The 13,740-nt window shown below is 39.1% G+C and overlaps 2 protein-coding genes and 1 long non-coding RNA gene across 5 annotated transcripts in view; 2 read left to right on the plus strand and 1 right to left on the minus strand.

Annotated features, from left to right (window-relative positions):
* LOC121853661 (carbohydrate sulfotransferase 10-like) overlaps positions 1 to 2,923 on the minus strand; it is a 10,505-nt gene extending 7,582 nt beyond the window's left edge. The window contains exons 1-2 of one of the 2 annotated variants that reach the window (XM_042347986.1): positions 2,831 to 2,923; positions 1 to 111 (exon numbers count right to left, since the gene is read on the minus strand). The exon at positions 1 to 111 is cut by the window's left edge and continues 316 nt beyond it. In XM_042347986.1, coding sequence (XP_042203920.1) covers positions 1 to 74 — 74 coding nt within the window. In that variant the 5' untranslated portion in view covers positions 75 to 111; positions 2,831 to 2,923. Of the gene's footprint in view, positions 112 to 1,060; positions 1,149 to 2,830 lie in introns of those variants that run through there. The other variant, XM_042347988.1, reaches the window with a different exon arrangement.
* On the plus strand, positions 1,075 to 3,377 carry LOC121853662. Of its 2 annotated transcripts, none has more exons than XR_006086377.1 (2): positions 1,075 to 1,166; positions 2,848 to 3,377. It is a non-coding gene; the product is annotated as an uncharacterized LOC121853662 (long non-coding RNA). The 2 variants fall into 2 exon arrangements; XR_006086378.1 differs by lacking the exon at positions 1,075 to 1,166 and adding an exon at positions 2,550 to 2,594.
* A 1,245-nt stretch (positions 3,378 to 4,622) lies between these two features.
* On the plus strand, positions 4,623 to 13,740 carry LOC121853660 (long-chain specific acyl-CoA dehydrogenase, mitochondrial-like). Its single transcript, XM_042347985.1, has 9 exons — positions 4,623 to 4,884; positions 6,365 to 6,547; positions 9,040 to 9,177; positions 9,637 to 9,801; positions 10,073 to 10,304; positions 11,170 to 11,271; positions 11,530 to 11,643; positions 12,267 to 12,394; positions 13,104 to 13,740. The coding sequence occupies exons 1-9, from the start codon at positions 4,784 to 4,786 to the stop codon at positions 13,288 to 13,290; spliced, it is 1,350 nt and encodes a 449-aa protein (XP_042203919.1). The 5' UTR covers positions 4,623 to 4,783; the 3' UTR covers positions 13,291 to 13,740.

Here is a 13,740-nt window from a genome sequence, read left to right on the forward strand (position 1 = left end):
AAGTAAAGGAGGGCAGCCACCAGCAGGAGAGTAACGGCCGCCCGAGTACTCCTCCTCTCTGTAACACATCTCATCGTGTTTCTCTGCACTACACCGCTCACACACTCGCTCCTGTTGGATGTAAAAGTGACACTTAAAGAGATTAGGTTAGGCTATGCGAGGTTAGGTTGTGCTATGTTATATTAAGTTCAGTTAGAGTTGTGTTAAAGCGTTGTTTATTCTCAAGTGAATAAGTTGTGGATGCTAAACCTCATGATATGGAGTTAACACTGACACTCATTTGCTAATCTGTTATTGACTTACGAGGTAGTAGGCAGCTATTAAACAGAGAGGAACTGGGAAGATATTGGAAGCATAATGTGTTGTCTAATGGTAGACCCTGCTGCCATATGTGACCAAATCCCAGGTTGCTGATCTGACTTTCTGCTTTATTTACACGCAATTGCAGGGTATTGTTTCTCACTAATGATCTTTATTATTATTATTATACAAATTTAATGTAATTTTTAATGTTTTATTTTTTATATAAAATTTATTATGATTTTTTAAATATTATTATTATTATTATTATTATTATTATTATTATTATTATTATTATTATTATTATTATTATATTTTCGCCCCCCAGGCCCCGATGTGGGTCAGTGATCTGTGCCCGGGTGAGCTAACCCCTGGAAAAAAATAAAAACCACGGAGACTCCAGATGTTGTTGTGGGTAACCATGCCAACTCAGCAGTGACAATATACCAAGTGCTTGGGAGTGATAACGATACCGTTTTAAAGACCTTGGTTGTTGAAGCAGTGATAACTTTTGTCAAAGGTGGAATATTCCAATCATGAGGAATCACTTTCCATTACAAATGCAGTATTCCCCTTTTATTATAGTTTAGTAGGCTATATTTACGCCAAAGTTTAAGTTTTTCAAGGCGTTGATCCCATTATTTTATCGGAAATTCTGAGTAATAACGAGAGATTGCTGTTATCTCTGTTATCTCGTTTTTACATTCGTATAAAAAAAAATTACCAGCAACTTCGAGTATAGTGGTCCAAGTAAACTTACCTGGCTGGTGTCGAGAGGCTGTATCAAACACGGTCATCGTCACCGCCCGCCGCCCCAACTGTTTACCGTTATATTTGGGTTGACGTTATATCCCACACTACATCAGGTATGCGCCATTAATTTTGTTTCACTTAAGCTTGACTAATAATAGTCTTCTCTGTTATTTCTACTGCAATGAAGAACTGTACTAATAATATTCTAGATTTTTTTGCATTTCAACACCTTGCAGGTTAACTGGTGTTTAGTCAAATGTTTACATCACAGTCGCCTCTTTCACGTCACCCATTTACTTTTTAATTTCATAATTTTTATCATAAAACTTTCAGAATACTTAGTGTCGCCAATTTTTGCCGTTTAAATCAAGACGTACCTGGCGCTCCTCTCGGAGCAGCCAGGTCAACTGTTAAGTTGGCCCATACCAACTCCCTCCCCTGAACCCTCCTCCCCACCGGAATATCAACAAGTTCACGCCAGAAGTTACTATTTCATTTAGGAAAGGAATGGAACCAGTGTTAAACAGAGGTGAACAGTGGTGAACAGTGCTTAAGTCAGTGAGAACAACTCAACAGTAACAGTCGCACCCAAGTTAACCTTCACACAGTGAGGTCCCAGGTACCCAGTGATAACGGCCCGTGATAACCAGCGATGTGTTAATCCGTCTACGATAGGAAGGCCTGGGACCACACCTCACTCATATAACACCGTCTGTGAGGGAATTACTACACCACGTGAGGCCCCGCATAACACCATCTGTGAGGGAATTACTACACCACGTGAGGCCCCTCATAACACCATCTGTGAGGGAATTACTACACCACGAGGCCCCGCATAACACCATCTGTGAGGGAATTACTACACCACGTGAGGCCCCTCATAACACCATCTGTGAGGGAATTACTACACCACGTGAGGCCCCTCATAACACCATCTGTGAGGGAATTACTACACCACGTGAGGCCCCTCATAACACCATCTGTGAGGGAATTACTACACCACGTGAGGCCCCGCATAACACCATCTGTGAGGGAATTACTACACCACGTGAGGCCCCTCATAACACCATCTGTGAGGGAATTACTACACCACGTGAGGCCCTCATAACACCATCTGTGAGGGGGAATAACTATCACCACGTGAGGCCCCTCATAACACCATCTGTGAGGGAATTACTACACCACGTGAGGCCCCGCATAACACCATCTGTGAGGGAATTACTACACCACGTGAGGCCCCTCATAACACCATCTGTGAGGGAATTACTACACCACGTGAGGCCCCTCATAACACCATCTGTGAGGGAATTACTACACCACGTGAGGCCCCGCATAACACCATCTGTGAGGGAATTACTACACCACGTGAGGCCCCTCATAACACCATCTGTGAGGGAATTACTACACCACGTGAGGCCCCTCATAACACCATCTGTGAGGGAACTACTACACCACGTGAGGTCCCTCCTAACACCATCTGGGAGGGAGTTACTACACTACGAGTTTGCTGTTCAACACCTACAATAATCTGAATGTTCACTGTATGTTCCTTTACCTTTCTCTAATGAAGGCTTTTGTTAAACCACCAATGTATGTAATAAGTCATTTATGTCCAATGTATATTTTCAGCCTTCGGGCTGCAGAACTTTTTCAATAAACCGTTAATTATTATTATTATTATTATTATTATTATTATTATTATTATTATAAACGAGCCTATTTCATATACTGAAACACTTCAATTATCAGAAAAATATAACCACTGTGTACTACTAACTTTCAATTTGTTCACAGCCCAACTGAAGACACTCCTTTCCACTGGAACTTAGCAAGACTGGTGGCTAACGGCCCAAGATGTAAGCCGGCCAAAGGGTCATCCAGCACAACCTACTTTTCAAGCTCCTCCCACGGTCGTGAACCACAAGCTCCTCCCACTGCCGGCCAACATGTTCTATCAACTTTGATCATATCCCCCTTTTGCAATTTATTTTTTTTAAGTATTTCGGGGAATTAGAAAGAAACATTCAGCTAGCTTAATTTAGAAGTGAAACATGATTAAATTGCAGAAAATAGGTTGCCATTGTGATGTCACAGGCGGGACCCGCTGTCGCCTGTCGGTGTAACCTATTATCATTTGTCTTACTGGATTTTGTTTCTTTTGGTATATGCCGGAAGAAACCTTGCAACCGACCGACCAAGCGGCTAACGAGCCGATCAGTGATGAAGAGGATAAAAGTAAAAAGTAATTGTGTAACTTCCAATAACTTTCATTAGATGGAGTTTGGTTAGTAGACCAAGGATTAGTTGATAAATGTTGTATTTACTGTACTAGTGTTATTTTGCCTAGAATTTAGTTCAGAATTAGATTACGTTAGGTTAGATTAAGTTAATATAGGTTTCCGTTGCTTGTATTAACTCAAAATAACTTACATTATAATATTTTATGTTAGTTTAATAATAGTTATGCAAAAAGATGTAAAATTTATTTATTTTACATTGAATTTGTCAAGAGTTAGGTTACGTTAGGTATAGTGTGGGCTAAATATATAATATTGTTTATAATATATTTTTCCGAAACAGTTCATATAAGTTATAGTATTAAATATAGGTATACTATATTAAGCAAGCGACGGTATAGTTGGCAGAGCGCCACCTTATATGTAAGAGCACCAGAGTTGCCAACTTAGCGACTTTGTAGCTAGATCTAGAGCTTTTTGTTTTTTTCTAGCGACATTTTAGAGCGATTTGCGACTTGTCGCAAATCTAGAGATATCCTCAGAAATCTAGCGACTTTCTGGATACTTTTGGACTGTCCATGAAAACTCAGTTTTCCTAATTTCGAGCCATAATATATAGCAACGGGGTTACAGGGACAATAAATAATAAGAAAAGTTTAATACATTTGAACGGGTCGTGGTACAGAAGGAGGGACACGTCTATATCATGATCACTTGATGTCAGCCCGTCCATGCATCTAACACCCTAAAATTGTGGTCAGAAGTGGCAAATTACAGAGATGCGACCGGTGAAAACCCTTACCATGATCTGGCTGAAATTGCACTCGCTGCCTTATCTCTTCCGCATTCAAACGCAGATGTAGAGCGCACATTTAGTAATATGAACTTTGTGAAATCAAAATTGCGCAACAAAATGAAACTATCGACATTAAAGGCAATTCTTACAATAAAGTATGGGTTAAAAAGACAGAACACCTGTTGTGCAAGTTATGAACTTCCTAGTGATATTTTAAGAAAGATAGGGACTGTGGAGGCATACAGTTACAAGAGAACCTGAACCAAGCACTTCACATGCTTCCAGCTCTACATTTGTTCACACTGCCGACGACTACGGAGAGGACTGGGATGCAATTACTATTGAATAATAGGTAAGTGTGCACATTAAACTGTAAAAAAAATAATATTTTTATTTTTACATAATGCATTTTATTTATACTCCGTCCATTATAGTCGGCATTATGAAAATATTATTTGCATCAAATTACTGAAGGGGGGGAATAATAGCTAGCGACTTTCCATGGAAGATTTAGCAACATTTAGCGACTTTTAGGTACCAGCCTAGCGACATTTGAAAATTCGAGTTGGCAACCCTGAAGAGCATCCGAGAGGTCCAGTAGGGTACATCAGAGATTATTGGTGGACCTTGGTACCGGTAGTGGTGGACCGGTGTTGGTAGTCTGCTGAAGGACGTCGTACTTACAGGAAGCACTAACATGGCTCAGCTGTGCAGAACCTCTCACCTGTGTCGCCAATTGCTGTCCCGTTCTACTCTAGCAAGACCAACTGGAGCCAGAACTGTGGGCACGACAGACAAGTAAGAAATTAGACTCGAGCTGTATAGTGCCTGAGAATAATTAGTGAAAGTAATTCAGTATGTTGACGTGATGGCCTAGTTTTGCAAGGATTGGTCTCATGTAAAATGTTTTAATCACCCAAGATGACATGGAAGTGAACTCTCCAAGAGACAAGTTTCCTGTAATAAAAAGTATGTAACAGCCTGATGTGTTCCCTTGTAGTTAGTGATGATGGCAACTATAGATGGATATTTATTGGGTAAGATTGCCATACAAGTACACATTGGTTCAGTTAGTACGTAGATAAGGTATAAAATATAATAAAAAAAATCTTTAATCCGATTTAATGTAGGATAGTCTGGGAACGGTCATACGTGCGTACAGTAAGGAAATTATCCCTCATAGATATATTTTAGTAATTTTCTCAATTATTGTTCACTGTAGGGTAGATTTCTTTCCACCTTTACTTACTATTGCTACTTGTCCGCTTACTATTGCTACTTGTCCACTTACTCTTGCTACTTGTCCACTTACTATTGCTACTTGTCCACCGTTCATTTTGATTGGTCATTGTTACTAAAGCTGATCCAGATTAATGAATTCGGTAAAGGTGGAGGAGACTGTTACACCAGAAATAACTTAAGGAATGGAACCCAGATTTCAGGAGTTACTATTTGCATGATACTGAATACGAAAATGAAAGTGAGGATACACAGACCCTACTAAAACCTGACTTAACCTAACTTTACCTAACCTACCTAACCTTTGTATTGTCGTTTCAATTTTCTTACTGGCTATCATCGAAACAACATCTCTAAAAAAATGAACACCATTCAATCCAATGTAAAAAAATGTAATACACACGCCTGACGAGATTGTCTTTGTCTTTTACATGTAAACAAAGACTGCGGACACTCCCATATAGCAGACGGTGTGAACTAAAATAGGATTGCCACTGGAGATCTGATGGCGCTATAATTACAGTAAATGCAGTAATTTATTGCTTCACCTAGATAGAACATGACGTGAAATTACTACCTTATGATCATTGTTCACAGTGTTTTTACCCCTTTATTTCCCCCTTCTTTCATGCCCTGCCCGCTAACAAGTAATTTGTGATTGAAGGATAGGCTAAACAGAAAAAAATATCCCCGGTACTACAATGTTTTCACTTGTATTTTAATATTTTATTACTGTACTCGCCTGAAAATGTAAACAAACTTCACCACATGTACCAACTCTGTGTTTCTGTAACCTGAGAGTACAGAATTTGGTGTAATTTTATTATACCAAAATTCTTGGGATTCATTCACTTTTTAGCATATGGCTGTTAGTGCAGAAATAACTAACTCATATGTAGATTATGCTTGAAATGGTTAGTAAAATTACAAAATGAAGACACGCACACACATCGCACACACACACACACAGTATATTTTCACTTATGTACACCCAGATTATGAAATACTCTTACTATATTGTAATTTAATTTGATCTTAGGCGTGATGGAGGGCCGTCAACAGGGCATCAGGAAGAAGAGGCCATCCCATATCGACCTACAACTACCCAGGCACCCAAGATGACAGATATTGGGACCAGAACTATTTTTAATGAAGACCATGACATAATGAGAACTTCTGTTCGGAAGTTCTTCAACGAGGAGGTGTTGCCATACCATGCACAGTGAGTAAAGTGAATCATCGTCATCAACATTTATGGCTATTTTCCATAATTGTTTGTGTTAGCCATGATTATCTGATGGTAGCTCCCCATTCTGTACGGTCTTTCACAGTCTCTCTTGTCAGGTAACTAATCTTCAGGTACTAAATGTGTTTTGAAAAATGGCAATGTTACCAGCCATTTTTGTTAAGATGAGAAAAATGAAAAATCTGTTGATACAGGTGAAAACTGTTCTGTCCAGTACTTGTGACAGTGTAGGATCACTTTTATGTAAGTTAGAGTTAGACGATATTTCTTTATTTTTAGCTCGGTTCAAATATCTGGCATTGAGGAAGTGACCAAGCCAACCTCTCGCTGAATTGATTATTAATGTTAAGCTTCTTGAACTTGGTAGATTTAATGGTTATTTAATATCATCACGCTGAACACTTTCCCTTATGGTTTCCTGTAGGTCTGTAGGTTTATCTTTCAGAACTATTCAAGCATTTACATAACGCCAGAAGAATCTTGTTTTTGTATTTACCTTAGCGAGAAAGATTTAGGATGATAATGCAGAATTAGAAGAGTAGGTAGGTGTGATAAATGTGGTCTCATAATAGTATAGATAAGCCTAAGTACATGTATACTGTACTACGAGTGAAGAATTTTCATTTCTCTCATGAATTATGGTATGTTTTGTTTCATGTCTCAAGTTGTAATAAAGTTTATGCCTTCAATATCAAATTTATTTAGGTATTTGGTGAGAAAATTGTAAGGAGCTGTCAGGCTGTCAATCAATAATCACCTGGTTACAATTACCCACATAAAATTATCTTCAAAATGTGAGGGAGCCCCTGAAAAAGTTCCCCATGGAGATGAATATTAGGTTCCTATTTTGACATGACGATTAGCACCCCCAGTTATTTCATCTGATTGTTAAAAACTATTTTTTTTTATGGGGATTAGCTCACCCGAGCACAGGTAACTGGCCCACATCAGGTTCTGGGGGGGGGGGGGTATTATAATAATAATAATAATAGTACTGTAATAATAATAATAAATACAAATTACAGTGAAAATTAAATAATTATAATAAAAATAATAATAACCATAAATAAATAAAAGAAATAAAACAAGAGTGAAAAACAATATACTGTACAGTATGTATGTTGAGTTGTCAATTGTAAGAGAAACAATTGAAACCCTGCAATTATGTGCAAATGAGGCAGAAAGTCAGATCAGCAACCTGGGACTTGGTCACAATTTTTTTGATGCCATATGGCAGCAGGATTTACCATTAGACAACACAATATGCTTCCAATATCTTCCCAGGCGGTAGTACCTCCCTGTTTGGTAGTTGCCTACTACCTACAAGGTAACTTAACTTACCCTGACCTTATCTAATCTAACCCCCACCCCCCCCACACCCAGGTAGTATTAGGGTGTTTTAATCTTCGGATAAAGTAAGCTAGGGTAACTAGCCATCAAACGACCCATAATGTGTGTGTGTTCCTTCTGTGTATGGAAGGTCTTCAGACTGTAGTATAATGATACAGAACACAAGAAGAGAATTACATAAATAAGTAAGAATAGAGAGTAGGGATGTAAAGATAGGAAACTTGGTAGCGTGGCCTGGATGTTATTTACTCAGCGTCAATACGCTTATCTTATCTCGTATGTCAATACACATGTATTATTTCTTAAAGGGACAACTTGTTAAACACCTCTTCGATACAACTATTTATTAATTCACTCAATGACATGGACACATTAATATCACTACTATATCGGGGTACTGACACATTATGCTTTATGTTACTTGACACCGACTCTCGGACACACCGGAATGAATACACTTCCCACAGTAGGTAACTCACCCTAGGACGTTCTGACAAGACTCACGTGTACCCTGACGTAGGCCCAGTGAGTGCTGGCTGGGCTGCCTCCTATGGGAGAGTCTGCTTAGCTGGCGATGCCGTGGTCTGGTCGGGAGGTCTCCCTCCCGACCTGGGGAGGGGACGTGCGTGACTCTGCTTAGTGAACCGAGTGACGACCCGAACGGGAGAGAGATGACAGCAACCAGAATGAGAATCAGTATGACCAGGATCAGAATGATAATCGTAATGCCCGTGGACGGGACTGTAGGGCCTTTATATGGGGTCGGCCCAGCCGGCTTCTGACCTCTAACAATTAACACTAAACTGGTTTGATCTGGATAGCTGTGTGCAGGTGTGGTCCTGCCCTGCCCAGGTGTCTTGGTTAGGTGCGGTTGTAGGTCACCCGGCTCACGTCATTAGCGGGCGAGGTCAAGTCCCTTGGGTCGACCTGAGGTGTGTCAACCCGGAATGTGGTGGTACCACGAGGTCTGTGGTGTACCTGCTGTTATATGCGGCATAATTCTGGGCTGTAAGGTTTGGTCTGACAATCAATCATTACAGTAGGCTATTCCAGGTCTTCCTTGTATCTTCTGTAAATCTGTGTTAATTTATCCCTCAGCCCCAGTTTAATTTTTACAGATGGGAAAAAGATGGCAACATATCCCGTGAATGCTGGCTGAAGGCAGGTGAACAAGGTCTTCTGGGAACAGATACACCGGCTGAAGCTGGTGGGATCGGCGGTGACTTCAAAGATGCTGCAATTATCATGGAAGAACAGTAAGTGTTTATGATAATGTGCCAAAAATACCTGTAGAAGAAATAAAAGACCTTTAATGTGATAATTATTGATGTAGGAGTTACCTACATGTAATAGTTTTGCAAGTGATTAAAGTTATATTGACTGGGATGATATATTAAAGCACAACTCTAGAGATGAACTATTTTTTTAGGCAACACACATGGATTTCAAGTGTTGACAAAAGTGTTTCTAGTCTTGAAATGTGGTGGACTTTTATTAACTTGTAAACATGGATTTCAAATGTGAGTTATTTATGACAGCTTATGTAAAAAAAAATATGTACATGTATACGTACTGTACAGTGTATATATATACAGGTATATAATTTTTTTTTTTCTTTCTCTCCTCATCTCATCTTTCTTCTCTGTCTGCTTCTATTTCTTTGTTTATAGAATTGCTGTACAGAGTATTGTTTATAGTTAAAAAATTTATTCCAGATCATATGTGAACTGCTCTGGGCCGGGCTTTGCTCTGCACTCTCAGATTGTTATGCCATATATTACACATTATGGTTCTCAGGAACAGATTGACAAGTACATCCCAGATATGACTGCAGGAATAAAGATTGGAGCTATTGCCATGACTGAGCCTGGTGCTGGCAGGTGAGAAATACTATTTTCTTATTTGAGGTGTAGAAGAATGTGGATCATTGACTTAAGTTTTGAATTTTATCACTTATGCTGGAAATTAGGGTATAAGGAAACAAAAAAAATGGTTATTGACACATACCTAGCTTATTGTTCTCTACCGGGTATGTGGTTTCAGTTGAAAAGTCAACACCAGTATTAAAGAACGAAATATGAAATTGATTCTACCTTTATCCAACACCCCACAAATACTCAAGTGACTTAATGATGGTTTATCTATTCCCAGTGACCTGCAAGGTGTGCGCACATCTGCTCAAAAAGATGGTGATGACTGGATCCTCAATGGTTCCAAAACCTTCATCACAAATGGATATATGAGTGATGTAGTTCTTGTTGTTGCTGTCACAAATCCCAAAGCCAAGACCAGGGCTCATGGCATTTCTCTCTTCCTGGTTGATGAAGGAATGCCAGGGTTTAGAAAAGGCCGCAAGTTGGAAAAGATGGGTCTGAAAGCTCAGGTAAGTTATTTTCTTTCAACCAAAGTGACTCCCCACTCAATATGACCACAAACCATGTGAGAAAGTTTGATAAGCCAGTTAGCATGTACAGTACAGCCATTTGTCCAAACACTTGGGTTAATCGATACAAAGGTGAAAATTTATCCCCAAATTTGAGCAGACTCCTACCAAGTTAAATGCCATGGAGAGGTGGGGATTAATAGGTATGACTTCTCAGGTTTACCAAACTGAGTAGGAATTAAAACAAACCTGAGCACTAGAACGATTTGTCCCGTTTAGAAATTTGAAACCTTGAAACCCTCTTCGTTGAGAGACTTAGTTTCCCCTTCGTGATGGACTTTGGGAGATGCCCTGTCAATGTGACGTATATTTAAGCTTGCCTACTACTGTACACTGGAATTTATGAGGTGACCCGGGGTATCTGTCAATTGGGCCCTCTATCACACATCATCGACAGGTTGAGATAAGAAAAGTGTGTCTGCTTGTGTTTTGGATATTTGAAAACCAATCAAGTTTTTATAAGATGCTTGTGAAGATGTTATATACCACTAGTTCAGGCACACAAGATGTAAATTGAAAATTGGCTTCTTAACAGGGACTTGAAACCAGGGTGGTTAATAGATTGCTTGCCTATTATCATAATTAATCTGCCACAACAACCAACATTTTTGACAGAGTTCAGAGGAAGCTTTTGGTGTCAGTGAGAATGATCCACCATTGAACTTGCATGAAAATGCCTTATTGCTCTTATTAATGTAAGTCAAGTAATTAAAGATGAAAATTTCTCATGATTAAATGGGAAAAATTAAATATGGTTCAACAGCAGCTTATTTCCCACTTCTTTTATTCTCATTTCTTCTTCCAGGACACAGCTGAACTCTTCTTTGAGGATGTACGTTTGCCAGCCTCTGCCTTGTTAGGAAAAGAAAACCATGGATTCTACTACCTTATGAATGAGTTGCCTCAGGTTAGAGACGAAGTTCAGAGTTGTTTTTATTGTCATGGTATATTCACAGCGTTAAAGAGGCTACTTGAGAATAAATCGTGGTTGTCAGAGAGGATATTACTTCTACTTTGAAAAATATATTCAGTACTGTGCTATATTTTCTCTGTTCACAAAGCTGTTGCATATAGATTACTTGTTTAATATTCGGTGTCCTGTTGAATGTCTAACTATTGGTAAACCGTGTGCACAAGTGAGATAACCCACGTTGTAATTACCCAGGAACGCCTCCTTATCGGCATCATGTCCTGTGCTAACTGTGAATGGCAACTGGAGGAGACCCGACAGTACCTGCGATCGAGGAAAGCATTTGGCAACACACTGTCAAACCTTCAGGTGGGTGGTGCTCTTCTCTCATCATACAGAAGTAAAGGCTTGGGTACTGATGAGTTTAGAATGATTTGTCACCAGATGATTCATTACCAGTTAAGTATGAACCTAACCCCATGGCTTCATCACTTCCAAAATAGATATAATTATGGTATCCAAATTTAGTGAATGTCCGCCAACCATTTAGTTTTAGAATCTGGTGTTGTGCTCTGGGAGTGTTAAGGGCACTCTGGGAAAGTGCATGGGAGTGACTTAAGAGACCTATACATGGGAGTGATTCAAGAGAAGTATACATGGGAGTGACTAGAGATGTGCGTGAAGTGGAAATGGCTACAGAATGAGAATATATGTATATCAATGAAAGGTGTGTACAGGACTGGGTTTTAGGTGATACAGGGCCATTTCCAACATTTGCATGAATTTGGTGAGAATATTTTAGGTAGGTACTTATAATATATGAGGGACCTGGAATAAATTCTTTCTGCACCTGTAACAAAAAGTTTTAAAATCTCAGGCATTTGTGTTACTGTACTGTGCATCAATACAGTTGAGACTTTTGGCATTCATGTAATTAATAACAAAAAATTACACTATTCAGATGCAACTTAACTAATATTAGTGCTTTTCAGACAATTCAACACAAACTGGCAGAGATGAAGACAGAAATATGTATCTCTCGTGCCTTCACCGATCAGTGTATTGACTTACACAACATGGGCAAGCTTGATGGTAGTATGGCATCAATGTGTAAATATTGGTAAGTATAAATTAATTTTAATTTAAACTGTGATAATAGGTCCCATATGACAGATTAATGAGGGTTCCATATGATTGATTAGGGGCAGTGCAAAGACATTACATAGAAGACTAGGCTGTGTTAATAAGGGAGTGGCATATAACATTCATTGTCCAGTGCCAGCACAAGAGATGACCGAGTACAGCACCTTGGGCCAGATGTTAAGGGAGAACAAGAGTAGCAGTTGATGTCTTAATCAAGTCAGGACCATAAATTATGCAAAAGGATTATTGCGGTCACTTTTCTTAGGTCAAGTTATGGGAAAACGGGTGGGTCATGTGAAATCTGATTACTAGGTCGGTGGAGTTAAATCAGGTACCTGGAGTCTCCTTGATCCCAGGCTTGACCAGATGATGTGTTTGCTAACTGTATCCATGCTCTTTAATCCTTAAACCCAGCTATGAAAACATTGGGATGATGATCTTTCTATGCACAATAAATAAGTTTTAAAATTTTTTAAAATATACTTTTGCAGTAAATATTCTTATGAAATCATAGACAAGCATGTAAAATAACAGAATACTGTATATGGGGAAAACTCTTTAGCTCATCTGGTGAATGCTCTTCTCTCTGTGTAATTCAATTACCTGTATAATAACACAATAATGGAGTTTTCTCACTTAACCTAAAGAGTGGTATGTAGTTAAGAGTAAATCACTTTTTGTTACAGGATGTCAGACATGCAGAACCGTATTGGTTCCCAGTGTGTGCAGCTCCATGGAGGTTGGGGATACATGTGGGAATACCCCATATGCAAGTCGTATGTTGATGCCAAGGTTCAGAGTATCTATGGTGGCTCTAATGAGATCATGAAAGAACTTATTGCTCGTCAAATTGTTGGTGACGAAAGGGTTTAACTGCTGACCAAGGCGTATAGTATGCTGAAATCTGAGCTGGCAGATAGGTGTGGGGTGATAAGGTTGCACAATATATCTGTAACTTTGGATGAATTTTAAATGTGAGTATTGGCAATCAAATTATTTTCTTGAAATACTAAGGCACAATTTTTAAAGTAAAGTTGAAGATAATCCTCCACTCATAACACTTCTAACAGTTATTCACTGTTACTGTTTAGAGTATCATTGCCACTTGTAAGGAAGTAACTATTATTTCCTTCTTGTAATGTAGTTGGTCATTGCAAGTATGTTTCTCCATCTTTCTTGGTAGTAACAACAGGAATTTCTCTTGGTCCTGTGTAGATATATAGTCTCTCCTCGACTTACGACGGGGTTCCGTCCTGACGACCAGGTTGTAAGTCAAATTGGTCGTAAGTTGAAAAGGCAAAAATATTACAAAGAAATTCTAAA

Source organism: Homarus americanus, unplaced genomic scaffold, assembly GCF_018991925.1.
Source record: "Homarus americanus isolate GMGI-L3 unplaced genomic scaffold, GMGI_Hamer_2.0 scaffold4896, whole genome shotgun sequence".
Classification (NCBI taxonomy): domain Eukaryota; kingdom Metazoa; phylum Arthropoda; class Malacostraca; order Decapoda; family Nephropidae; genus Homarus; species Homarus americanus.